Source organism: Aptenodytes patagonicus, chromosome 17 (genome assembly GCF_965638725.1).
Source record: "Aptenodytes patagonicus chromosome 17, bAptPat1.pri.cur, whole genome shotgun sequence".
NCBI classification, from domain to species: Eukaryota; Metazoa; Chordata; class Aves; order Sphenisciformes; family Spheniscidae; genus Aptenodytes; species Aptenodytes patagonicus.
The window spans coordinates 9560719-9588261 of record NC_134965.1 but is presented as its reverse complement, the minus strand read 5'-3'; the positions used below and the strand labels follow the sequence as shown (position 1 = coordinate 9588261).

At 47.3% G+C, this 27543-nt stretch overlaps 3 protein-coding genes across 4 annotated transcripts in view; 1 reads left to right on the top strand and 2 right to left on the bottom strand.

Annotated features, from left to right (window-relative positions):
• The window catches only part of TEX14 (testis expressed 14, intercellular bridge forming factor), a 33588-nt gene extending 23964 nt beyond the window's left edge, over positions 1–9624 (top strand). Inside the window, exons 23-31 of the mRNA XM_076354584.1 lie at positions 677–867; positions 2491–2542; positions 3041–3136; positions 3922–3999; positions 5517–5634; positions 5831–5926; positions 6920–7029; positions 8336–8399; positions 8588–9624. Coding sequence (XP_076210699.1) covers positions 677–867; positions 2491–2542; positions 3041–3136; positions 3922–3999; positions 5517–5634; positions 5831–5926; positions 6920–7029; positions 8336–8399; positions 8588–8621 — 839 coding nt within the window. The 3' untranslated portion in view covers positions 8622–9624. The remainder of the gene's footprint in view (positions 1–676; positions 868–2490; positions 2543–3040; positions 3137–3921; positions 4000–5516; positions 5635–5830; positions 5927–6919; positions 7030–8335; positions 8400–8587) is intronic.
• Positions 9625–12924: 3300 nt separating this feature from the next.
• Positions 12925–15433, bottom strand: LOC143168143 (pinopsin-like). Its single transcript, XM_076354282.1, is given in 8 exon segments — positions 12925–13075; positions 13077–13240; positions 13242–13334; positions 13547–13689; positions 14210–14392; positions 14985–15188; positions 15191–15362; positions 15365–15433. Coding segments are annotated over 8 exon segments (1179 nt in total).
• A 3262-nt stretch (positions 15434–18695) lies between these two features.
• DOC2B (double C2 domain beta) overlaps positions 18696–27543 on the bottom strand; it is a 38023-nt gene continuing 29175 nt past the window's right edge. For both annotated transcript variants that reach the window (XM_076354280.1, XM_076354281.1), the window contains 5 exons: positions 24673–24799; positions 24310–24467; positions 21965–22046; positions 21606–21702; positions 18696–20968 (listed from right to left, as the gene is read on the bottom strand). In XM_076354280.1, coding sequence (XP_076210395.1) covers positions 20832–20968; positions 21606–21702; positions 21965–22046; positions 24310–24467; positions 24673–24799 — 601 coding nt within the window. In that variant the 3' untranslated portion in view covers positions 18696–20831. The remainder of the gene's footprint in view (positions 20969–21605; positions 21703–21964; positions 22047–24309; positions 24468–24672; positions 24800–27543) is intronic.

The following is a 27543-nucleotide window of genomic DNA, read 5'->3' as shown; positions in this document are numbered from 1 at the left end:
CAGAAATGTCAGGCTTGGAATAAGTAACCCCAAGAAATGCTGTACCTTTTTGCTTGAAATCTCGTTGTTTTGGTCTGGATAGTAACAACTTTGTAGTTAGAGCCTGCTTGGTCAAAAGAAATCTCTAATGTAGAACTAAAAGAGAATTTACGGGGATGCAGCTGAAAAAGCCCATATCTGAAAGGTCTCTGAAAGATAATTACTTGGTCGTTAATGGTAGCCTTCATAAATCAGAAATTATTTTAGACGTTTAAAATTGATTTGGAGCGATAGATGCAGATTTTAGCATTTTAAAGACAGACAATGTAATAAGCACTTAGTATGTTTTGAGTATTGATAAAGTGATCTCAATGTTTGTTGAACTTCAGTGTTTAAGAGCAACAAATTATCATTTGCTTTGTACTTTTATTACTTTGGTGTAATACAGTAGTCAAAATTTCTCAGTTGGCAAAGTTTTGCATAAATAATGTCTGAGACTGAACTCCTAGGTAATCAGTTTGGACTCCTGCTTACAGATCAGTTATGGACAGTAATTTCTTAGAGTTGCCTGTGCTGGTGCCTGTTCAAATACAAGAGACCTTTTTCTGCTTCCGTTGAAATGTGACCAAGATACAAAAAATCCAAAAATCATTTTCCAGCTTTGCTATCACCTTTTTCTTTTCTCTTTTAATTCTAGAAGAAAAAATTCCAGTAGCCTTTGAGAAATGCAAACACTGCCATAGAGTAGCTTCAGATTCTTCCTTTTGTGGTTCTCAAGAGATCTCTTCTTCGGTGTCCAGGACATTCACTACAGCCTATGAGGAGGGAAGGAGCACTGAAATGCCCTCTGTTGCTGCAGGAGTATTCTCATCTGAATTGAATGAGCCTGTAAGTCTAGAAAATTTACCTTATGCCAGCTATTCTTTAAAATATTTTTAAAAATACTTTTCCTTAAAATAAATGCAAGATGAGAAGCACAGAAATACTTCTAGGTCTTTGAGCATTTTGGAATCCTGGATCTGTTGACATAACGACAAAAGTTCTGATAGATTTCAAAGCAGTCAGTGTATGCCACTGATTATACAGAGTTGGCTTCCCCTTGGACCTAATCTTACTTAAATGTTGACCACCATCAAAATGGCCTTGCCTGCCTTCCATCCCTTCCCTGGCTGTTAAAGAACTGCCATTTCCTGGCATTGGATGCAGTAATCTTGGAACACCAAAGTGGTAAGTATCAGCAAAATGATTGGGTAAGAAAGGTATGTTTTTGTTGGAAGAGGGGTGTGTTGATCAGTTGGTCTTCTGGTGAGGCAACAGCAGGTTGCTTATCTGAACCACTCTGAATTCACAAGTGATTTGTGAACTGTAGGCTTTTGACTATGTGGAGCGGGGAATAAACTTGAATGAAAATAAATACGTGTGCATGTGTGTTCAAGTATGTAAGTTTTCATGTGAAACTGGAGAGTTCTCAAAACTTAGTGGGGGAAGGTAAATGAGTATGTAAATGAGTGATTCCTTGAGGAAGAAGACTAAGGTGGAAGCCTCCATCTAGTTGTTTGGAAGCAAGTAAATGTTCAGAAAGCCCTTGTAGTAGGGGATTAAATTTGTCCTTTTTATGCGCAGACATGGCATAATCTTATCAACTTTGTTGTATCAAAAAATTCTCTCTCTTTGGAGTTGACAATTTCCAAGGTCACTGTAGTGATTTCCAGTAATCTTTTTGGAATGGAAGGTGTTCCGGAGCCACAGCATTATCTTAACTGTCTTTTCAGACAGTTGTATATAAAATAGTTGCCTTTATGCCTTATTGTTATTCATTGATGGGGTTGTCATTTAAAGATTAAATGAGAGTTTGTTCAACCAGAACAGTAGTGACTGCATTCATTGTCATCAGGTCAGGTCTGTGTCTTTCTGCTTGCGTAGCAGACAGTTGGAATTCGTTAAGCCCATTAACAGTGCAGTGCTGCCTTGACCTGGCTCTGTGGAGATACTTGATTGTGTCACTTTGTCTGAATTCTTACTTTAGGATTAAGTGCATGAAGTACCTGCTTCCATTTTGAGGACAGTGAGAACTTGCCTATGATTACAAATTTTTGATTTTTGGGGGCTCTTTTGGTAAATAGGTGTGCCTGGCTTTAATAATTAAAGATTCAAAACAGAGAATGGGAACTTAAAGAGATGTTGGAACTGTCCTTTCAGAGAATTCCCATCCAATTGTCCACGTAGAGTGTTGAAATGGATAAGATTACATAGCTGACAGTACCTTATAGCTGGCTAAAAGATGAGTGCACCAGCCTAAGCAAAACTTTCTACATATCTGGCTTACCCGGATGCTACCTCTGTTTTCATATTCTGAACTGATTGAAGAGCTTATTTAAAAATTTAATGGTCAACTAAGGCTTTAATTAAGGCCTTACCTCATTTTGGATTTAGTATGTTGAAGGGGAGGATTGAAGACCAGCAGTTCTTCAATTTGCCTTCCTATGTTTCATTCTGTATGATCTTACACAGGATGGGTTGCCAGTAGTTGCTTCATCCTTGAGAAGCACCAGGAAGGCATCTGGTAAGTCTCTTAACCCAGCCCCAGCCCAAATAGAATGATCAATAAATGGAGAAACAGATTTGAAAAGAAATTTTGCAGTTTTACTTCTCTCCACCACCCCCCCCCTTGATCCACCCCCCCTCCTGGGCATCTCTTTTTATAGGGATAAATATCTTTGCACACAACTGTGTATTGCTAGTGGTAATTAGGTTACGGATTTTGTCTTTGCACCTGCAGACTACGAACTCTGACCTCTAATCAACCTACATTTGAAGTGTAAATATTACTGGCCTAAAGTTTGCAATACAAGACTGAGAACTGAATGTGCAAGTCTAGCTCTAAATGATTCTTCCATGATGAAATTACTTAAAGATATTTGATAAAATGTGAATGAGCCTGGCTCGTGTAGGTTGATAAATGAAATATGTCAGCAAGATGCTGACATAATGTAAGCCTATGTCACAGTTACTAAGGATTAATCACTGCTAATTAACTAGACTTTTTTTTTTTCTATCTCAGCACTCTCACAGGCATCTAACAACTTCATTGGTGAGCTGCCTCCACCAGCCCAAGAGCTGCTGGATGAAATTGGTAAGAGGCACTTCACCCAAAATGGTAAGAGGCTTGCCAGCTGTGTTCAATCAGGATTTCTCCCAAATCATTCACTACTAAAATACACAAGAGCTTCCAAATTAGTTGCAGTCAGGTCAATGATCAGGAAGTTAGGCATCAACAGCTTAAATAACTGGCAGTTATTTAAGTTAGTCCTTGAAGTTTCTGCATTTCATGTAATGGTTAGTTGCCGCTGATGACAGCAGCTAGCCTGTTGAGTGCAGATATAATTTAACACTGAGATTAATTTTGTGTAGACTGAATTTTTCAAAGGTGTCCCAGAGCAATGCATGTTCTCCATTAAAACAAATGCAAGCCAGGCAGCTGCATCCCTCAGGTTTTTTTGCAGAGCTTAGTCTGAGTGATTTGTTTCTTTTTGTAATCACATCTTCAGACAGAACACAGTGTAAAAACTGCATTATTTTTATGGGGGTGTGTTACAGAAGAATTTCCTTTGGTTATTCACCTATAAACTCTTCCTAAACTAATGCCAGACATTGGGATGATTAAATGTATATGGGTCCTATGCTCTTTCAGAAATGAGGCACCCAGATGTATTCTGATAATTTATTTCCTCATTCACCAAAACAAGGACATGTGGAGACTGGCATCAAGTGAATAAATAATGGTCAGAGACAATTTGTAGGATTAATATATGAACTAATTATACATTATGTAAAGGTTTTCATCTAGGTTTGGATGGATAAAGTAATATGGTACTTTAGATTGTATAGAGTCTATTTAGAAAGAATATTTAGATCAATAAGGAAATATGCTGGTTTTAACAGAATATTTAAAGCAGCAAGATTCCATCGCTCAAGACTTAAAAGAGAAGGGATTGTATGACTGCGGAGTGCAAATACATGGTTAGTTGATCATAGTCCTAACATAGAGATTGCAAATAGAAAACTACTTTTGCAATGCTGCAAAATTACTCTGAATACTTGTCATTGTATGTTCAGCTATACGATAAACTTCAATTTTTAGCTTTTTTTTGTATTTGTGGTTCAGCAGAAATTTGAGAGGATTCTCCCTTTCTTGGTAAGGTTATATGCAGTGTTTTTGCAAATAGCATCCCTTCCACCAGTGTTTGCTGTCTTTCTCTGTGTATTCACTCTCTAAAGTCTACGGGGATCTGGTGTGGAAGGCTTGCAGGTCTGAACTATCAGAATTAATCTTCTACTTTTATTATGCCACTGTAATGTATGCTGTGTTCAAACATAAGTGATGAAACCCACAAAAGTATAGATGGTGGGCAGCTGATGTAAAATAGAGATGAAGTTTCCATTCTGGGAGGGTGGTTCAGTTGAAAAAGTGGCCAGTGCACACTAACTGCTTCTGTTTCTTACTCACCATAATGAAATAATGCCTCTGATCTCATGGTGTAAGAAAATAGCATCCACTGGGGTAATCGATATTGTATTTCCTGTTCTGTTACAAAGATACCAAAGATAGCAGTAGTGAATCTTCGTGGTTCTGAAACTGCAAATAGTAATAAGTGGGAATAATTTTTAGATGTACAGCAAGTCATATCAGAGGAGCAGAAAACCTAGATCTCTATAGGCTCTGCATTTGTTTCCAATGAGTCAGAAAGAGAAGAGCAGTTTAAAAAAAAAAAAGACAAAAAGGCAGAACATGAGTTAGTCTGTAAAAAAGCTAAATAGCATAGTCACTTGAGAATGATACTGCCACTTGTTTGTGTTATCCTACAGCTTTGTTAGATCTTTTCCCATTTAAAATTGTTACCCAAAGGATAGAAGCTACTGTGACTTTATTCATAGGAGTATCTTGTTTTTAGGTGGTAAGGAATGCAGCAGCCTCTATTGCTTGCTGTTTAATCACTGTGGTTTTGTTGTATTTGCATAAAGTACAGCTATTTCAGACTCCATTTTTTGTGACAGCCTACTGCTTCCTGCTTATCATAGCTTAGCAGAAGGTGGCTGAATATATTCACATGCTGTAGGGAACAGAACTTACTGAGATAAGTCCTGGGGGGGGGGATATCATTGGATTTTGCTAAGGGGGGTAACAAAGCTAACATCCACAGGTTTTCTTTTGATTTTTCTCCCATATCTAGGATTGTAAGGGGAAAGATTAAAGATTAATTTTCACATGCATTTTTCATTTTAGTATGAAGCAAAATGTTCAGTCCTGTAAATCTAAAAATGTGTTACAGTAAAATATTTATCTAGGTCTTGCTACTGGCCACCTTTGACTGTAGATAATGTGAATTTGCGTAACTGGTAGAGAATCAGATTACTGAGGAAAGAGTAATTGAGAAGCGGACAACTGGAAGTTTCCCAAGTGCAGTAAATAATTAATAAATTAAAACGTGTTTTTATCTTCCTTCATACCTTTGATACCAAAATCTTTATGTAACTAGCTCCTGGTCAAATTAAAATGGAAGACAGAGAGTCAAAACAAGAATCTGAGAGAAATGAGAAGAGAAATCATAGTTTATGGACTACGGAGTCATTTAATCTAGCAGAGGAAACAGAAAGGTATGAAAAAAGGACGGTAAGGCATGTTTGGCTTTGAGTTACAAAGATTTAGAATAATGGTTCCAGTATATTGTAACAAGATTCAATGCTTACAGTAAGCCAACTTTTTTTAAGAACCCTGATAATATTACTAGGGTTTTTTTAAATGCGTAGTATTAAACTTGCCAGCATCCATTTTAAATCTTTTATTCAACAGGGCTCACTCCACTCTTGATGATATTTTAGAAAGAATGCTCCATGCAGTTCCTGGAGATGAGGAGATCCGAGAACAACCTCAGGGACACACTCTTGGGTTAGCTGATAACTGATACATTGTTCCTAAGTTTATTTTGTTTATGTTCTGTGTACAGACCTATGCAGGACTTCTCAGAAAATGTGCTGTCACTCTTCAGGCAGTAGTGTGTCAGGGAGCTTGCCTGGAGACATCAATCTGAACTCTCCATACTAAATTGAGAGGGAAAAGAATGTTTTGTTAATACAATTTCCTGTAGGTGGAAAGCAAATACTTCCATAGGCTTGGAAGGCAGTGCATAGTCTTCACAGAAATCAGAGATGATTTGACAGAATGGTGGATTTTTTGAGAGAGAGAAGAATGTACATTAAGAGAACAGAATCATGAAAGTTCTAGAAGAGTTTGGGAAGATGGTTATACTGTCATGGCAGTATAGGAGGAAATGAAGAAAATGACAGAAGTCACATATACATCACTTCAAGGAAAAGATTCATAGCCCAAATAATTTTTTTCCTCTTAGAACCAAAGATCAGAGCCTAGTAACTCTGAACAACTCCACAGTAAAAGCCAGTGAGCAGTCTTAAGTCATTCCTAATATATATCTTACTAAGGAACACAAGACATTCTTGTGTTTGGCATCAGGATTTTATTTTTTTTTAATTGAACACAGAAGGCAAATGTCCTGATAACCAGGAGGATCTTGTCAACAGGGCAGACCGATTCCTGCAGTATATAAAATGCCATGTTCATAAATGGCTTGATCCAAAGCCCATTCGCGCTTGTAGTCAGACTACATTTACTTAATGCTATTATGTAAGGAATCATTGGAGTCTGCGTATGGATGTAAAGCTAAAGCACATCTGTAGTCTTGGGGGGGGGGGGAGAGGCAGTTTGTTTGGCGGTTGGAGGGGGCAGATGCCCATTATGGGTCAGAGTACAAATAAAAAGGCATCTAGTGTCTCCAGAGGCTTCTGTTTTAGTGCTCTCTATTCATCCTGTCTAAAAGAAAATACAAAAAATTGGGATGATACAAAAAAACCTCTGTCATTCAAGGGCTGCAAGCCTGCAAGATGCGGAAGATGTTGGAAGGAAGAAGGGAGTAGAGGAAGGCGGAGCCGGGGCCAGAGGCAGAGCACCAGAAAGCTGTGCAGGGAGTTCAGAAGGTCCTCTTCGTCTGTAAAGCTACTGGATGCTGTGCTGGGCAGTATCGCATTTATTATATTGTTAGCACTGAATTTGTCGAGCTTGCACAGACTAGTTTTTTGCTTTTCTTGATTTCCCCCGTCTTGGTACTGTTTCTACCCTGTGCTTTTAAAGGAGAGGAAGCTGCTCTAGACCAGAGACACTTGAAAATTTCCTAATTTTTTTGGTCAGTTGAGACTGACAGCATTGGAGATTTGCTGGAGTTGCAGAGCGTCTCTTTCATAGCGAGAGTGCAGTTTCCTCTACTGACCTGAAAGCACTGAAAGACAGCTGATAATACTGTATCTGTGTCTTTTTTAGTCCTCAACCTCTCTGGCTTAGGCACCTAAATGCTTCACACTGTAAGGACTTTGGTTACTCTCAGTGTGGTTTGGTATGTACCTGTGATGTGTATGCCAATGCCATCAAATCCCTTAAACATCTGTTCAGTCTCGTCTCCCCTGGCTTTCCTTTAATAGAAACTATAAGTAAGGAAGAAGACATAAGATAAAATAGAAGTGTTTCCTCTGTTCTGTAAGTCCAAATATCCATTAGGAACTGTCAAAGCTGACTGGTATTCTACAGCTAAAGTAAAAGATTGCTATTTTCAGCATTTCTCAAAGATGTTTCTTGTTACAGGGAGGGGGCTGACATACTTGTATTGTTAATGTGCATTTAGTGCTACGCAAAATATATGAAAGAACTGGCATTTTGTCTGGAAAGAAAAAGGCAGTAGCCTTTCATTTTCAGAGAGAACTTTTGATTTTTCAGTGTGTAGCACAAGATGACTTAAAGGAGGCCCCTGTTGTGGGCATTTAACACTTCTACAGCAGTCAGCTCTGCTACACATGTTTTGCTTTCCAGTTAGGCACCCAAAGTTGGAAATGTGCCAAATCACTAGTTACTTTTGGAAATGTTGATGGTAATTTTTAAACCCAGACATCTGGAGGTATCATCATTGTGCTTTTTATTTGCACAGCATTAGCATACATGACCCTATTTTCTGTCAGACTTCTAGAAGAACTGAGCCGGTAGGGATTGGGCTTCAGGTTTTGAAAACGGAATGATTTCTGATCACAAAGAGGCTCCTGTGTAACGCACCCAATAGCAACAGAGCTGAGGCTGCACTTGTAATCAGAAACCAACTTAATGGCTCTAGCAAAGAGATCTGTAGCGCTTGATTCAGCATGCTGCTATGTGCTGACAAAACTAGAGCTTTCTCTTTGAAGTGTTGTGTGGCTGTATATGTTCTTCTTGGTTCTGAGCTGAATTTACATGTTTTTTTAGACACGCACCCTGAAGATCAGAAATCCCGCTTACAGGAACAGCTGTCTTCATCTTCACCATTCAGGTGAGCCTCTCTGTGAATTAAATTGGGCTTTTGGTAGAAATTTGTGTATTCTCTGGCTGCATGAGATACATTCTTGTTTTCCATGCTGAGGAGGCGAAAGAGGCAATATGAAATCCCACTCCCTTCATCCTGTAGTTTGATATAAGAAAATAAACAGCCATGTAACCTTTTTTTTTTTTTCCCTACAGGGTAATTGTTTTGGATCAGAGCTCTCCTACATGATTAAACTGGATGGTGAATAAGTTCTAAGATCGCCTGCTTCCTGCTGCTTGTACAGGATACAGCCTGAGAATTGCAACCCTTCTTGGCCACGTAAACAATTGTAAAGCTCAGACTTCCTTCAACTGCAGCAGCAAGTACAGAAGAAAATCTAATGCTCTACTTTGTAATACAGTTTGTACTGGTTTTACGCCATCATTGCATGTAAAGGCAGTATCAATAATATCGCAGAACTGAACTGTTTTCTGAATATAACATCCTGATGAAGCTGGCTACGTGGTGGGTTCTCTTTTCTGCGCATGCACGCTTTCAGAAGCTAAAGAATTTCTTGCTCTGTTGCATTATGCAATTTTCAGTGTTAGGGACAAAATGATTGTAATTCTGTGGACTGCTGTTACTGCTCAGGCACTTAAATTTTTCCATGCTGGAGTGTGGAGCACTGTTACAGCCCATGTAGTGTATGTTTTTCCTTGCTCATTAAATTTAACAAGGTAATTTCTTGTTTTCTCTTTTCTTAGTGCTTTTGTGATCTAGCGTTGAACTGATTTGACTGATTAAGGGGATTAATTGCTGTGCAAAAAGCTAATGAGGAAAAGGCAGTGTTCTCCAGAGACTGCAAATGCAGCAATACGTTCCCTGCCAGCATTAGACAAGAATATGAGAAAATCTGGTTAGTATTATGAAGATACCTGTTGTTTAATTAAACCACACTTTTGGTAGGCCTCACCAAAAAAAAAAAAAAGTCCCTGCATATAATTGAGCTTTTTGGATCAGGATTTTGATGGGCACAGCAACTTCATATTTAACTTTTCTTGTGATAAATACCGTTCAGGTGCAGGAGTTGTGAAGATTGTCCTTGTCCCTTTTTAACAAACACTGGGATTTTAGCTGCCTTCGTACAGCTGGGTGTACCACATGGCGCCCTTTCATTGCTGTTCATGTAGGGAAATCCTGCTTATCTGTAACTGTTAGTTAATTTGGTTTAACAATACCAATAAAAGTTTCCAAGGTTATTGTGCTGCCATGTGGTTCTTTTTCTGGTTTTGGAGGTTCTTTTTTGGGGTTCATTTTTGGTTGGTTTGTTTGGGTTTTTTTTTTTTTACTTGTTATTAACTATGTTTCCCATCATCAGACTATGTATGCAACTAGACACCGGTAGAGCTACTCCAGGGAAGATGGTGCAAGCTGGCAGACGTGGGGGAGCTTTCTTCAGAAAAGATCAAGACAAAATAAAAATCTTTCATCCATTCAGTCACGTTATGGTAGTGCTAAAGCTAGAGCAGGAGCGCCAGCAGCAAGGAGGCTGCAGTTCGGGTTCTGCAGCTCAGGTTAACAGCAGTGCCAGTGCAGGGAAACGGGGCTCACTTTTCTGCGTTAACACAATTCTGTCCAGGCAAAAGTTTAATATTTTCTAACCTGGGCTCATATCAACCGCAGGTACACAGTTTTCTGCGTGTGTGAGTTCTGTATCCTTGCTGCAGGCAGAAAAACGTTATATTCTTGATAGAAGCTGCTGGAACAAGATCCTACTTTACATCGGCTGGGGGCTTTGCAAAGCGTTGCGTTACCCTGCAGCCTGTTGCAAGGAACAGAGGGTAATGGCAAATGCATGCGAAAGCCAAATGGCGAATCTGTTGTGCCATGCTGTCCTTAGTGGCTTGTGACCCATAACCGACACATAGCCGAGGGTCATTCCCTCTCGCTTTGGGCAATGTTTTGTTATGTTTCATAGACTTGCTTAAATAAAAAGTAATTAAAACTTGTAGGGCTGCAGCAGTGTGGTGGAGTGGAGCAAGCGCATGTGCATTTTTACATGCGCGTAATTATACATCACTTTGGTTTGCGACATGTGAAATCTCCTTAGCTTCTTGGATTTCTCTTTCTATTTTATCTGTCAGACCAAATGGTGAGCAGTGTGTGAACCATTTCCCTCTTTTTTTTTTTTTTTTTTAATCTTAAAGTGGAGAATTTTTATTTCTGTTGGTAGAGAGCCCTTCAAGTAGTCCCATAGCCTGTCTGCTCTCCTTATCGAGGCCAGAACGCAGCAGTTAGAGACTGCAGTTTTTCAGCTGCTTGTACTTTTCCAGATTTAAGTTTAGCATGAATGTAAATCATCCTAATAACACAAAGCATGGACACAAAAGCTGTAATTAACAGGAACAATTAAACAAAGACCAGTGAAAGACAGCAGAGGAGATCAGAGGGGGCCCATCTAATGCTGCTTTTTAGCTTCCCAGAGACTGAAAGGCCAATTAATTAAATTAAAACAGTGATCCTGAGCTGTTCTAATTCCTCTCTGAGCCGCTAGCGTGCGAGCCGTTTTGCATGTAGGAAAGCGAGCAGAGAGAGGAAGGTGGGGACACGGGGATGGGGGCGAGGATGGGTGTCCTGTCTCCCTGCACCGGGGACGTGGCCCTGCCTGTAGATACTGTATTTCTCTGGAGGCGCTTGCAGGACCCTGTGGTAAATTTGGGTGAAGACAAGCAAGAAGAAAAGCAAATGTTCGTTCCCTAAGCAGCCGTGTTTCAGCTCCCTTGTACCTGTCATCGTACTGGTCTTAGTTTGGGGATTTTTGTTTTGTTCTTGTTTTGGAGCAGAGAATCTCGGAGGAAAAAGCCCTCGGTCTCCCAAATCTCATCATCATCTGTCCCAGTCCAAATTGCCTTTCTGACTGCCTATTACCAGGTGGTAATAGACAATTAACTATGAAGGCAGACAAGCTGCTGACAGCATTTTTTAAGATAGAGGAATTTGATAAAACAGAGTCTCAGGGGATTGCTCTCTGCGGTATTGTCTTGCACTTAGAAGCCTTATCCGTAGGCTCCTAAACCACACAAGCTGCGTTGCAGTCCAGAAGTGTAATTGCAGCTGGTGCAGATAAACATTGCATTTTGAGATTCAAGACCAGGTGTGTAGCTGTGGAACCCCAATGGAGGGGTTTTTTGTCTTTTATTTTTTTCTTACAGGCTTTGGCGTCTTTTGCTTTCTGTTAACGCCCCGGCCGTTCGGGCAGCAGTGGCTCTGCTGTGCCTTGCCCTCGGGGCCTGTTACAACCTGCCTTTTCACCCTTGCTGGGAAATCAGTGGGTTTAAGGCCTTTCCTTATTGCCTTAAATATAAAAAAAATATATTGAATATGTGAACTGGTTTTTTTTTTTCCTGCTATCTGTTGTGATGGCACATGTGGCACTTGCCACGAGAGAAGACATGCCAGCCGTAGTAGTGGAAGGTAAAGTGTTTTCTGTCGAACCCTCTATCAGCCAGTAAAATAGATGCATATGAACTTGTCAGTGTTTATTAATGTTCATTAACGCGGTCTGCACTTCAACATACCTGCTGGATTTTTGCCAGTTTCACAGCGTGACCTCGAACTTCCCAGCGAGATTGGGCAATGCAAATAGGACTCGGCCTACCTAGGGATGGCGAACGCGCGGCTGTGTCCTACGGGCCGCTTTGGAGGTGGCATCACAGCGGGACCGTGTTCAGCCTGACGCCGGGGCTGAACAGCAACTTGGGATGTTTTGCATCGAGGAAAAATTACTGTTGGTTTTTTTTTTGTTCTTAAAAGACTCCTGATTCCCCGAGGCGAGGGGCTGGAAGGGAGGGGTGTTTCCTTAGGAGAGCAAAATAAAAGTTTGCAGTTTGTCCCATGACAGGGTGGCTCCTCTCCTGCAAGAAGACGGTGTCGTGTCTTTCTGGGGAGCACCATGAAGGCTGCTGGGGACCTCTCTAACCAAGAGCCACCCACCTCCTGGGCATGGGGAGCAGCTGCAGCATCGGGGCCCTTCTCTGTGCCCGTCTTGAACGAGGCTGGGTGGGACAGGCTGAGCCCGAAGCTGACGTTGGTGCAGGCAGCATCTGGCAGCAGTTAGACAGGGCGAGAGAGTGTCACCTTATTCCGCAGCCCGTCTGCAGCGACGCCTGCGTGGGGGCCGGGTGCAGCCGGAGCGGTTTTTCCCATCTGCCGGGGTGGTAACCACAGCACACCATTTTCAGCAGCAGCTCTGACACTGAGCAGGGAAGGGACGGGTTACGTGTCGTGGCAGAAGCTGGTGTCCACCTTGAGACTTGGAGGCAGAGGCTGAGGGATGGACGTGTGTTGTATTTTGGGTGAGATCTGTATCAATTCCCAGCCCAGCTCTTTGCAGACCCTGGCAGTCTACTGACAATAAAAGTACCATTCTGTTTGCTTCGTGTGTTCAGTGAGCAGTTTGTGATCTAAAATTAGGTTGCCTGACCCCATAAAATCATGGAAGCAGAAAATGAGCTCTTGTTCAGGTTCGGAGGCTGCTCCCTCCCTTTCTATTTTATTCCCCAAAATCTTGCTGCTTATACAGCAACTCCCCGATCAAGCCTGCATCTGTGCTTCCAGATAGGATAGATGGTTCCTCCACATTTTATGAGGCCATTAAGTTGTTCTCCAGAAGCCCTGGTGAAGCTGTGGTTTCGTTAGCTAATGGCTTTCTCTCTCACCTGTTTGTTCATGAAGATGTAGATGATTGGATTGTAAACCGTGGCGGTCTTGGAGAAGTAGGAGGGCAGGGATGCGAGAGCTGGCTGGATGGCGATGTCTTTGTTGGCGGCCACCACAAGGGCAAACGTGGTGTAGGGCAGCCAGCAGATGAGAAAGAAAGGCCACCACCATCGCAATCACCATGCGTGTCACCCCCTGCTCCGCCTGCTGCGTCGTGTCCGTTCCCTGCTGCTGTGCCGCAGCCTGCGGGGAGTATTGAAGAGACAGAGATGCCTGCTTAACAACTTCCAACAGCATTTCCATCCCTTAGGTGCCCTGACATCAGCGCCAGGACGTGTCAGCTCCATCAGCTGTCACAAAAACCTGCTGTGAGGCTCTTCATCCTGATGGAGATGTGCCTTGCCAGCATTTTGTGAGCGGAAAACCATTAACTCACCTGTACTCGCCGTACTTACCGCTCGCAGGGTCATCAGCAGATCGGTGTAGGAGAAGAGAATCAGGCTGAGGGGCATCACGAAGCAGGTGACAAACAAGGCCAAGATGTAGCTGTTGTTGCTGCCACCGGTGTACCAGTTGGGCCCGCAAGAGGTTCTCAGACCTGGAACAAATAAGTTTTGAAACAAGCCTAAACCGATCCTGGGCTTGGATAGAGGCTCGGTAACAGGCTCCAAAATAGCAAGCGCTGGCGCTGCCCCCCTCTTAGTGATGCTGCCCAAGCACCTCTCACTTTTCCATCCCCAATGACCTGGAGATCAGCCACTGCAGTTTTTGGCCGGCTGACTGCTCTAGGGAGGAGGGTGATTTGTTGTGGCGTGCAGCGTTATACCAAGCCTTTACGTAAGCAGATCTGGACTGGTGTGTGCTGGGTGCCGCTCGGTGCGCTCCGGCAGCCAGAGCAGCTCGTGGCTCCGATGTCCATCAGATGTGTAAGAACGGCTGCAGCGTGTTGTGCAGTGGGTAACTTCTGAAGAACGACCTCCGAGAGACGACTATTGACTGAGTAAGCAGGAGGTGTTAACATTTTAAATACCAGACTAGACACTCTCCAGCTGCCCTGCACTTGATACGCAAGAAGCAGCTGTGGAGTTAAGCTCATGTCCGAAGCGCATCTCCCCTACCTTCAGGCACATAGCTGCTCCAGCCCAAGAGCGGTGGGGTCGTCCAGAGCAGTGACCAGCTCCATGTGGAGGCGCAGCCACTGACAGCGTGCCGGTGCTGGAACCGAAAGTCTTCCAGGGGTCTGCAGACCACAATGTACTGCCCGAAGGCCAGGATGGCCAGGGACCACAGCCCCACGATGCCTGGGAGGAGGAAGAGGAGGGCTTGTGTCCTAGGAACAGGCTCTGCTGCCGCTCTGCTGCCTGTGCTGGGACATGGCAGACGGTGATTACGAACTGTTGAAGTAAATGTTGTAACAAGATGTCAGATGTTTTTCTTATGGCAGGGAGAGCTGTGAGGATATTTGGCCCTTAAAAATGAAGTTGGCAATTGGGTAGCTGTGACGCATTGTGGTTATGACCACGGTTTCTGCGCTGGAGTGTCCTCGACGAAAGGTTTTGTGCAGTGTTTCATGTTTCTGTTGCACACACAAACATCTGTGCTTACACAGCAGCCAGCACCCACGAAGCACATCCCAAGCGAGGACTCCCTATGTGCCCAAGTGACATTTCCCTCTCTATAAAGACCAAGACAGAGCGTGTGGTGACCTGGCACAGCCAACCACCTACTTGAGCCTTCCCTGGGCTAAAGAATAGCTGAAGGACATGAGTTTTACAATGACAGCATTGCCTTTAGGAGAAGCAGCAAGTTGATGAAACATTCCCCAAAGCGTCTTTGCTAAATGCAATGGCACCAAGCAAAGACCAAGACAGGTCTCGAGAGTCGTGTTCTTACCTGTCAGGGAGACCATGAAGGCCTCCAGCTCGCACATCTGTTTGCCGAACATGAAGAAGCCATTGAAGTTGTTGGAGAAGCTGACGGGGCTGCCGCAGAGCGTCACCAGCAGGTCGGCCACGGCCAGGTTCACCAGGATGTAGTTCAGGGGTGACTGGAGCTTCTTGTACCTGATGGAAACCATGATGACCGAGCCGTTCAAACCAAGGTGGAGACCACAACGATGCCCATCAGCACAGCCACCGGCAAGTACATGCCCTGTGGAGCCTGGTGGGGCCACTGGGGGCTATCAAAAGGACCCAGGGTCCCGTTATTTGGGGGCTCCTGCAAGCTGCTGGAGGAGCTCATCAGTCTTCTTCTGGAGCACCAGCACCGGTGGAGCTGATGCAGGTGACTCTCCCCTCTTTATAAAGCAGGAGGGCCCGACGCACCCCGGAGGAGCTTTGCATTAAAATACCTTAAGCTTTTTTTAATCTGCAGGTCTTCCTGCCCTCCCTTTTTATAATCAGCTCTTTATTCTGGAGGGGATAAAGAGTGACAAAATCTGATGACTGAACGGTGCGTCATTTAATTGAGTAAATAGATTTTTTTTTTTTCCCCTTGTGCCTCCCACCTGCCTCCCCCCGTAAGCGTAACCCCCCGCCCAGCCTCGGGGCCCGGGACTGGCCAGTTATTCCCCGTGCCGTGGGTTTTCTGGGCTGCGGGCGCTCCCGTCTCATTGACCTGTGCATGAGCCGACCCCTCCGGGAGCACCGCGAGCCCTCAGCTGCGTGGCCCGGGGGGGTGCAGGGTGCTGGGGCAGCGGCTCCCCCTCGCCTGGAAGGGGCAAGCGCACGGGAAGGAGCAAAGGAAAATCCTCACCGACCACACTGAGCTCCGGGGGGGGCCACGTCGGCCACTGCCAAAAGCCACGTGCTGGCCCCGCTCTGGTTCAGCTGCACTGGTTATAAATACACTTGATAAACAGGTATTAAACATAGTAATATTATTAATATAGTAATTCATATATTTTAATAATAAATATAACGTAAACTATATAAAGTATATTATATATATTTATAATATCTAGAAGAATTAATGTGTATCTATACATATACATTCATACATGGATGTATGTGGAGAGAACATGCAAGGAAGTGTGAGAGAGCATGCTACCTGTAACTACACATAACACAAGTATATAATACAATATATACTACATAGATAATATGTAGTATATACTTATGTAATATATCAAATAATAATATTTTATACATATGTATGCATATTAAATTATAGAAAAGTAATACCTTTAAACATATATGAAGTATATATACTATACAATATGTAATATATAATATATATTTTATAACATATTATATATTATATATTGTGCATGTATATATACATGCTTTCATATGTGTGTGCCTTTAAATATAGCTACCTATATGTGTACCTATATATACTATACATTCACGTATATATTTTTATATATGTATAATATTTGATATATACATCATATATTTTATATCCTATATATAGCATATAAATATTTTATACACATATTTATATTCATGTAATTGTATATTCTTTATATGTATCATAATATCATAATATATAGAGTGCCTGTATATATACAAATACATATGCAGGCATACATATATAGCTATCTATATAAAGATACGTATTTTTTAATATATATATATTAGATAATATATAAGAATGCATGTATTTATATATACATGTATTTATATATACATGCATTTATATATATACATGCATACATATATTTATTATATAGAGAGATTTAAAAATTCTATTTTATATATGTATGACTATAACATTTATTGTAATACTGTAATATAGAAAAGTGAATGTCTGTGAGTAGAGTTAATTATACATACAGTATATAATATAGTATATACTAATAAATTATATAATATTTTCTATATAAATATTTTATACACACATACATATTAAGTATATAAGATATTTATATGCATATAATAATTATATATAAAATATAATATAGATAGTGCATTTATATACTTATACATGCATGTATGTGTATCTATTTATAAAGCTATTTATGCCTAGCTGTATATATAGACAGACACACACAGAGCTATAGCTATAATAACCACACAGACACAGACACACACACGGACACACGGACACACGGACACACACGTATCTCTAAGCTGTGAATCCCGTGGGCGGCCGCAGCCCCGCGGTGCTCGGGGATCTGGTCCCCTGAGCTGATTAAATGGGGCCGCTGGGTTAACACCGTGTGCCAGGCTCAGCTCCGCCGGGGCGGCTGCCGCTCCGCCGGCGCCAACACAGACCCTGTGGCACCAGCCACCCCCATCACAGGACGGGCCCGTTGGCCCTCGGTGCTGCTGCTCCCTGCCCGGACACGCTCTGCACGTGCACGTGTCCGGGATGCTCGTCCGGCTCCTGCTTCCACACCTTGTGAGTGGGTAAAAACGGTATGGAGAAATGCCAAGCCTTTATTTTTAAAAATATATGAACAGACACAAGCATATAATTAACTAATTCATTCACATATATATATATATATATATATACACACACACACACACACACACACGTGTGTGTGTATGTGTGTATATGCATGAGTATATAGGTATATATAATGGGGGTGTGGCTACATATAAAAATATTTGTATCGGTGTAGGGGGATATATATGTGAAGTGTCTGTCTGTCTGTCTATGCGGGGAGCTCAGTTTGGGCCGTACTCATGCATATTTGGGCTGAGCGGCAGGGAAGCGCAGTGTCTGCCCGTGCCACCTTCACACGCCGCTGTAGCCTGAAGCGGCCGGTGTAGCATGTGCAGGGACCACCGGCAGGTTTTTTTTTTTCATTTCAATGCAACGGTCCAGGCTGAGGCGCGGCGATGATGGAGGGCGAGGTGGGTGCTAACACCGTCGGGGCGTCCCATGGGAAACGGCAGCCTCCAAGGAGGGGATTGCCTTCAGCACCGGCGAGCAGCCCAGCCGCTCGCTGCCTGAATATTAACCTCTGACAATATACGTTCAATCAATCCAAACCTACAGCGAGGAAAATACACGTTAAAGGGCACAGCTGGAGCAGCCGCGGGGAGTGGGGGGCGGGCGGCACCTCAGCTCCCTCCCAGGCCAGGGAGGGGTGTCTGCACCTTCGCCCTGGGGAGGACGGTCACAGCGTCCGAGGCGGCAAAATCTGTGCAGAGACTGCCCTGGCTCAGCCACGGGCACCGCACAGGGCGTCTCTAACGCCCTTCTGCTAATGCCACTGAGTAGTGAAGTTAATGGAAATTTCAGAAAGGCTAGAGATTATGTTTTGTTGTTTTTTTTTTTAATCCTGCCTTGACTAATCTCCCTCCCACCCTCCACCGCCGGTGCTTACAGGCCCCGTGCGAACGTCACAGCACCGGGCTGAGGCAGAGCGGGGTCCCCGGTGAAAGCGGGGGAGGTGGAGCCAGTGCAGTTAAAGTATCTTTTTTTTTCGGAAGCAAGAGATTGGAGAGTGGAGAATAAAGCCAAGCAGCACCCGATCCTCTGGTTTAAAACCATCTTCTGCTCCCCAAGCCCTCACCAGGACCCAGCTCTTCATCTCGCGTCTCTGGGTCACTCGGTGCTCCATCGGAGATGTGCTGTGACGTGCCGAGCTCGCGCACCCCCAGGACCGTGGTACCGACCTGGGGAGACTCAAAAGCTGCACTGCCGGCATCGACCTTTTTTCTTTTTTTTTCCCTTTTTATTTTGGGTTCTCGTTATAAATATTAACAAATCTGACAAAAAGTACACAGAGAGATAATACTGAAATACAAAAGTCTTTTAGGATGCAGGTAAGGACAGTTTCTGCAGCCTTCACATGGTAGCAAAACATCAGTATCAAACATTTCACGAGGCCTGGCATGACGACCACCACTCTGCATGCAGCTGGGACGGACGGACGGACCGTCCGCTTAGAAAAGACTGGGATACAAAGTGAAGGAACCCCCCACACACACACACATTATGTCCTACTCCACCTCAGGCATAAATCAGTTTTATGGCAAGATGTGCTGAAACAAATGATGGATTGAAAGTAACTTTGCAAGAAAAGGGAGGCACAGCCGACCCGGTGCTCCCGTAGCTCTCCTGGAAGCTCAGACCCAAACCAGGTTTTAAGGTGCTGGACCAGTGACAGACAGAGAGGATTACTGGGAACATCCGACTTGACAGGCTGCCGGCATTCAAATGAAATCCATGCATATCTGTAGAATGCATTACAAATATTTAGTTATTTAAAAAGCCCCTATGAACATTGTCGTCTGTGTCCCCCCCCCCCAATATCAAACAAGGTGTAACACGATCGTCACTTGAAAAGTAAACGTAGGTTTCTGGAGTTCCGATTGCTTTCCAAAAAAAAAAAAGTCGGCGACACACACGCACGTGCGCACACACAGCTACAGGGCTCAGAAGCTGTAGGTAATTGATGGGGAAACAGCAGCTCTTCCTAAGAAATCATGGGTTAAAGGCTTCAAAAATTTCTGGCAAGGTGCAGCATTTCACAGAAAGTTTTAGCTCATCCCACCGGGCTGAGCTAAATGATGAGGATGAGGATGGGATGAGGATGCACAAGATCCAGCGCCCGGTGGGATGAGGATGCAGAGAACGACCAGGGTGGGTCACGGAGGATGACAGCTGCGATTATTACTATAATATTATTATATTATTACTGTGCCATACACTGACATTTGGTTTGGACGCTGTTTGAGGCAGAAAATGGACCAACCCGACGGCCGTGCCGGAGCTGAGCATCTCTGCAAACATGATGCCGTCTCGGCCCCGCAGCTCAGCCCGCTGCACGCCACCAGCTCGCGGTGTAAAGCGCCTTGGTTGGGTTTTAGGTAATGGCATGAATTGGAAAAGGATGAATAAGGGAAAAGTGATAGAAAAATTTAGCCTGAAAGCCGGCTTTGCTGGAAAAATAGCCGTGCTGAAGCTTGGCTGCGTGGCTCTGGGCGGGAAGGCATGGTTTCATTAGGAGAGCGGCTGCTGCGAGGGCAGCGCAAGACTTCACTGCCGGTCCTGGGAAGCAGGAACGGCCGGCGGCTTGGCTGAGCGTTTTGTTTTGCCCCTCGCTTCTGCAAATGTGAAGCCACCCGATCCCGGGGACCGCGAGAGGGAAGCCGTGGTCTGCACAGCGCTTTCAGCTTGCTGGCTAACTTCACATGGGTTATTGGAGAGGACGAGCACAACATTTCTGGAAGAAAAGCAAACAGTCTTCCTAGGTTATCAGGGGACACAATCATTCCAACGGAGGAGCTTTAAATGCATAAAAGACTGTTTAGGCCCAAACCACAGAGACTGACAAACCACCAGAAATATGGCACAATTGCCTTGAGAAAATAGTTCCAGGTTTTAGTGACGCCTTTTGCTCATATTAGTTACACGAACGGAGACTGATGCATTCATTTTTGCCACTGAATCGCAAGGCAGCGAGAAGGTAATTCAGTACAGCAAAGAGTTAGGAGAGGAGTCAGAACTGCAGTGCATGCAGGCGTGTGGTGTCCGTGTGCGTGTGCACATGTGTGTGTGCGCATGCATGTGCATGCTCGTGAGTGTGTGTGTGAGTGTGGCACGGTGCAAAGAGGCATTCTGGAAAAGCCTTAGGGGATGGGACCTGCTGAGCAGAGCAAACCGCTGCTGCCTTGTTCCCTGGGAAGGGTTTCCCTGCAGCCAGGCCGTGGCGTGGGGTGTCCCGCTCTCCCGGCTGCCCCGGTACCACGATCCCCCGTATCCAAAGCCGTAAACGAGAGGAGTCCAAAGGCTGTGGCCGGCAGAGCTGTGCCCGCCTGGGGAGCGGCCCCATGGCGCTCAGTCGCTGAGGACGGCCCCCGGCAGCTCGTTCGTTAGTGTGTGCCAGCGCTCGATTTTCTTGTCCTTGTTTTTCAGGCAGTCGAACCAGTGCTTCAGCCGCTCGCCTTTGGCATTAATTCCTAACACGACTCCACCTTGAGAGAGAGAGACAGAGAGAGGGAGAGGTGGGGGTGAGCGTCAGCCCTGCGAGGGATGCCGAGGGATGCCGGATGGAGCCAGGCCGTGCAGCCGCTCTCACAGCATCCGACGCCACGACCTGATGTGACACACGGGCAATCACAGCCCGGCTTCCCCGGCCCCTCACGGCTGTGGTCTGGGACCTGCCCTGGGCAGCTTGTTCTTATGCCGAGGGCTGGATGTTCATCGCATCTGCAGCGGCTGTCAGAGATACTGGGCACTTGTTAGCAATAAATCGCAGTGACCGGTAACAAAATCACGACAAGCCTAGACATCCAACAGAGATAAATGAAACCTCCCCGTTAAACCTGTTTTTTATTCAGAAGAGAAGATCTGAAAACAGAAGGGGAGAAGGAGACGCATGGGTGCTCCCTGCGCGGGGATGTCTGAAGCGAGGAGCAGCGGGGCCGGCTCCGGGAGAGGAGGCTCAGGTGCAGGAGAAGGATAAAAGCAGAACAGAAACCCAGCAAGAACGAACGTGGGGATGGAGAAGTGCAGAAGAGCAGCAGATGAAAAAAGAAGAGGCACAGAAGGTGAAGATTAAAAAAAAAAAAAAAAAGAGGCCAAGGAGACCTTCCGGAGTGTCCCACTCACCTATGAAATCGTTTGATTTCCCGATATCGTAGTCCCACACTGTGACTTCCAAGGTCTTTTTCGCCAGGTCGCCATGCTTTATCTCATAGCAAAACTCCTGTTGGGGAGCGGAGACACAGTCAGGATGAACCCGTGCCGGGTTCCTGCGGGGGCTGGGACCCCTGGGAGGGGGCTGGGGCTGTCCACCCTCCTCCTCGGGCTGTTGCCCTTTGCCACCCACGGGGAACAAAACCTCGACCCGTCACCTAATGACTGAGGTTGTTTTTTTCTTTTTTCCTTTTAAGTCCGAGGACTGAGAAAAGCCCCTAGGCGAGAACCACCACCGGCGAAAACCCACCTCATTGAACTCGGGGACCCACCTCGTTGAACTCGGGGTTCAGCGTCTTCTTCTTCACCGTCGTCTTATGCTTTGATTTCTTGTCCTCATCTGGTTTCAAGTAACTGCAACGAAACCAATGCAGCGCGGTCACACACAGGTCCCGTACCCCCTCCCAGCGAGGAAGGCAGGTAGGGCTGCCCGGGCCCTCCCCTGCAGCCCGGGCACGGCTAGGGGCACCTGCGGCTGGGGGAGCAGGTCCTGAGCAGAGGCAGGGTGAGATGGGTGGCTGAGCCCCCCGAACCTGCAGCTCCCTCCTCCCTTCCCCTCCCCTGCCAAAACGCTGGAGGTGGCTGGAAGGAAGCAGCATTTCCCCACGTTAGCACAAGACGAGTCGCTGGCTGCCATCAGAGAGCACCGATTATCCCATCTCCAGTCCCTAGGGGACACTGGCACCGCACACATGCTCCCAGCTCCCAAAATCAAACGCTCCCAGCCCAGACTTGGGACCGGTCTGCTCATCCAGAGCCTTGCCAGGAGACAGAAACCACATGCAGGTGTGGAAGAGGGAGCAGGAGCAAGTGCAGCGGCTGCAGCTTCATGCACCGCTGTTTCCTGCAGATATTTTGCAGCGCAGCAGCAGGGCCAAAAAGCAAACGAGATTTGTCATCGAGCAGAGAGGGCACCTGAAATCTGGGCCAGGCCAAAGTCATCATTTCGTGCTGGTGCTGCTCCTTTAAACATCAGTTCTGCTTCTTCGTTACACTTTCCAGATCTCGCTTGTAATTAAAAAATTAGGGCTTGTACCGAGAAGCATCACTTGTCTATCTGCTCTGATTCAAGCCCTGCAGATACAGGCTACTGCAGATAGCACAAGGGGCACCTACAAAACGACTGTGTACAACAACGGGAATTACGTTACTTCAGGGACTGAGCCTCTGATGAGCATTTAAAAAAGCAAAAGTGGATTTTTATGCAAACACCTCCAATCATAAAGAACAATTAAATAGGAAGGCGAAAGTGTGCTGCCTAGAAACTCCGTTACTGGCCTCCCAGGCGCCAGGCACGGTTTATCCCAATAACTCTGCCTTAACAAATACCATCCCTGAAAGTGCCAAAGTTTGGGTCAGCGCACTGGGGACAGGGACGTGGGATGGGCGCGGGGGGGGCTGCCGGCCCTTCCTCGCCATGGCCCCCCTTGCTTTGCAGAGAGCAAGTTTGAAAAATGCCATCCACCCAAAAAACAGGAGCCGCGGCGATGCAGGGCCCTGCGTCAGCAAACCATCACCTTCCTCAGCATCCCTTAATAGCCCCTGGGTGACACTGACTTCCCTGAATCACTTGGGTGAGGCCGAGTCGCAGCAGCCCATTACAGTCATTTTAATGTCTCTTTTTCTTTTTAATATTGCTGGTATTTTTCAAAAGGAAGGTACTCCCAGTCATTTACATTGGAAAGTGTCAGCGGGACCTGTAAATGTGCCCTCGGCTCTGTTAATCAGGCCCTGGAGCCACCGGAGCCATGGGTTGCGATTAAAATGCTGTCTGACCTAATTACACACAGGTTGTAATTAGAGCCTTTCCAAAGTGCGGGGTGGTGGCCCCGCTGCCGAGCTGGGAGCTGGGCTGGGAGCCTCCTCTCCCTTGGGACCTGGGGAAGGGGGCGATTAATTGCCCGTCCCCTGGGGCTGGGAGGGAGGATGCCTGCACCCCAATGCCACGGGCCAGGAGGGGCAGACCTGACCCAGGACCCAGCAGCTATCCCCATCCCGGCAGGGACAGCGTGGGCTTCGAAGAGTGAAAAGGATGGGGGTATCACCGGGAAGGAAAGCAAAGGCACCCGCAGGTGCTGAGCGAGGTCCAGCACCGTCAGGCACAGGCACCGTCCTGCTCGAGGGATACCCATCCCCGTGCCGTCGGATGAGACCCACCACCCGCCGGGCTGGGGCCGTGCCATCAGCAAAACCCAACTGTACCTGTCTGCTTTGGGCCACCAATTGTGTCCCCAGGGCCGCGTCCCTGCCGCAGACCCTCTCCCAAGCAAGGGCAGTGCCGGTGGGCAGCACCGAGCCTGGCAGTGGGGCACCACGGCCACCCAGCCGCTGCTGAACCGGCGGGACGACATGCTGCCCCGGCACGGGGCAGGCAGGGCCACACGCCACCGGGCAGATCCTGCACCCACGTTACTTTGAAGCGCTGTAAAATAATTGCCGGGGAATAACACACTCAGGGTGAATGCAAGCTGCTGCCGTGACACCCTCATTTGCATCTCCTAATGAGATCAATTAATTTCCACTGCAGGGAGAGGCAAGAGGGGACAGCACAGCTTCACCAAGGGCTGGCAGTGGCAGCGTCTCGCCCGGCCCGGCGCAGCCGCGGAGCAGCACTTACGTTTTGACGTAGGGGTCGGAGTAGCCGTTGGCGTCCATGGCGGCCAGGTGGGCGCAGCGGATGATGCCCACCAGCAGCCCCTGCTTCTGCGAGCTGTACTTGAGGGAGATGAGGATCCGGCCGCGCTCCTCCAGCGACTTGTCCTCTGTTTTATCTATCTGGGGGAGGGAACGCACCCAGTCTGGGGGCTGCTCCGGGACATAGCCGTGGCCGGACAGCCACCTCCCCGGCGCGAGGGATGCTCTCCCCATCCCTGATCACGTTTGAGGGGTCAAACTACACCACGCTCCCACGTGCCATAGGGATAAGCTGCTGTATCCACGGGCTCACGGTGGGGGACGCTGCTCTGAACCCCCCACTCACCGGCAGCTGCTTCTCCAGGCAGATGTTGAAGTTTTTGGTCTGGTTGGGCTTCAGCTTCTTCAGCGGGATTCGCGTCTCCCCAATGAACTCGTTGTGGCGGAACTTGTCCTCGTCGCAGACCGAGATCCTACAACAAGCACGGGGTGAGCGGGGCTGCTGGGGGAGGAGAGGCGATGGCACGAGGGAAGGGGCTGCCCCGTCACACTGCAGGTCTCCCCAGCGAGGGGACGACTTCGAGGCCACCTTTCTGCAGGCCAGTGACTGGGCACCTCCTTCGCAGGCAGCTGGAGGGCATCAATCCGCTGCTACAGCCTGGCCAGGGCAGCTCATGATGTTTAAATGTGACACCCAATATCTTGGTCTGCTTTACCTCCACAGCCAAGACCTGAGACTGCTGGGATGGAGGACGGGCCAGGTCTGGGGAAGCAGAGGGATGCGGGAGGCGGAGGCTGCGCTACGCCATGTCTCCCAGCTCCATCACACAGCCGCCCACACGGAGCTACCTGCACGCCGCAGCTGGGTCCCACAGCCACCATGGCCATCTCTCCTGCTCAGACCCCATCCCGGCCAGGGCTCCGGCACCCCTTGGGATGGCTGTCACCCTGCCGGGGATTGGGCTCCCTCCAGGGAGATGCTCATGAACCCTGAACATCACAACCCTGCGGTGCCGCAGTCGCTGTGTCTAATGCATGCCTCAGCCCAGGCATTGTCGGAAAAGCAACCCGGGCCCTCAAGCATCTTAATGGCTCTTCCATTAAAACATCAAAGTCATCGGTGACTAAAGCAAAACTATTCTGAGCCACCGCCAGCCCAGCTGCACCCTGCCCAGCCGAGGAGGCTCTTCCTAAATCCGCTCTCAGACTGCGCAGCCGGGAGAAGCGTGCCTCCCCACAGGGCTCCCTCCCTCCCCACCCGAGGAGCTCGGGCACTTTTCCGAGTGTGGCAGCTCTCAGGGTGTCCCCTGGTGCTGGGGTCCTGGCTGTCCGGTCTGGGATGTGGAGAGGGTCCTCCACCTCCTCCCTCACTACGCAGACAAGACCAGGAGGGATTTGCAGACCCAGCCTGCAAAAGGCATCACACCTCGGTCAAGCGAAGCTCTCCCAGCCCCGTCGGGGTCCTATGCAGGGCCAAGTCCCGGGATGCACCCCGTGACGGCAGCCTGCGTCCGAGGGCAGCGACGGCGCTGCTGAGCGAAGGCTGTTTTCCGTGCGAAAGCTATAAATGCCTTTCCCTGAGCTGGCAGCTAATGAGTCATTTCTCTGCTGCTTCCCAGCCCGCTCCGGGCGTCAGGAGAGACGACAGAAGAGCAAAGTTAGCGCTTGCAGGGAGCTTCCACTCGCAGCTCCTGAAATCCCAGAGAGGGGGCCAGGAGGGTGGTGGCTGCCTTGCGAGGGACCGGCCGTCCCCCAGCAGCGCTGCCTGGAGCTCAAAAGCCGTCCCGTCCCCCTCTGAAGGGAGGATCCCACACCCCCACCAGAGCCACACGTTTCCCTTCCCTTCTCTCCCTTCTCCCCTTTCTTTAAATTTTCCTACAGTGTCTTCTCATCCTTTTGCTGCCTGATTTTTTTCTCTCTTTCACCCACTCCCGTTGGCGCCCATTTCTCACAGGTGGCACCTCTGTCTCCGGGGATCGCGCTCCGCCTTGCCGGGTTTTGACAAACAGGACCTATTCAGGAAGGGGTAAAAGTAATTAAAGATAAATAATGCTCTGCTATCCCACCTCAGAGTAACTAATTGCACAGCATGCCTCTGGCCTGCGCAGCACCTGGACGGTTTATCCGTGGATGGCTTATCCATGGATGGTTTGTCCATGGATGGTTTGACCACCCTCATGCTCACAAGTGGATAACAAAGCAGTGAGGGAGCCATGGGGACAGCTCAGTTGCACGGCACAAGGACCATCAGGGCCGGGGAGCGGCAGAGGGAGGGGGTTTGGAAAAAAATAATACAAGCGGGAAGACAGGGAATGCTGCTCTCCAGAAAACCGTAGCGGGATGCAGCGTTACTATAGATACCCGCGAAAAAAAAACACCCCACCGCAACAGTAAAATCCTTAAAGAGAATCTCAAATGCAGGCACAATATTTCCTATTTCCCTTCCCCCTCTTGCACCTCTTTTAAAGAACAAAACCGAAAAAGGAGCAGCAGCAGCTCCAGACAAGAAGTGGCACTTGCCAGGCATGCACAACTCCACACCCATCTGGCCAAAGCTCTGGGGGGGGAAAGCAAGCGCACAGTTATGAAAGCTGGGCTGAAGAGGAGAGGAGCGTGGCCCTCACAAGGAGCTGACAGCCAGGGGTCTATTTTTACAGCCGGCAATTGCAGAGCGGTGCCGTCTCTTGCACACTCGGGGGAGGCAGGGTTTGGTGCCGGTTTTACCTCTTAAGAACATGAGTAACAAGATCTTCCCCCGCCAATGTCCAGATATGCCCCAGAAGCACAAGAAGATAGTGAATGCAATGTCCTACTTGCTGTGAAGCCCCAGAAACACCCGGGACAGGCGGAAGCCCAGGAGGGAAATGGCTGGAAAACTTCAGTGGTGGTGGCAGGGAGAGCATCTCCACTGTCGCACTGGGAGAGGCTGGAGAGCCCCACCGAGCCCCGTTTCACTGCCCACGGGGACACGGGAAGCCCCTTGCTCCCATCTTAGCAAGCAGCTCCGAGAACACCAGCCCCTGTGCAGCATGCTACAGCTCAGAGACCTTCAGCTCAGCCCCAGGCAGCTGCAAGCCCCTGCGTGCCCTCCTCAGGGACGGCTCCTGCCCCCCGGCACCGCACAGCCCTCCTTTAGCAGCAGCCAGGGCACAGGAACACTGCGTTTGCAGTAGCCAAACCACCACAGCTGCCCGAGCTGAAGCCCACCGAAGGGCAA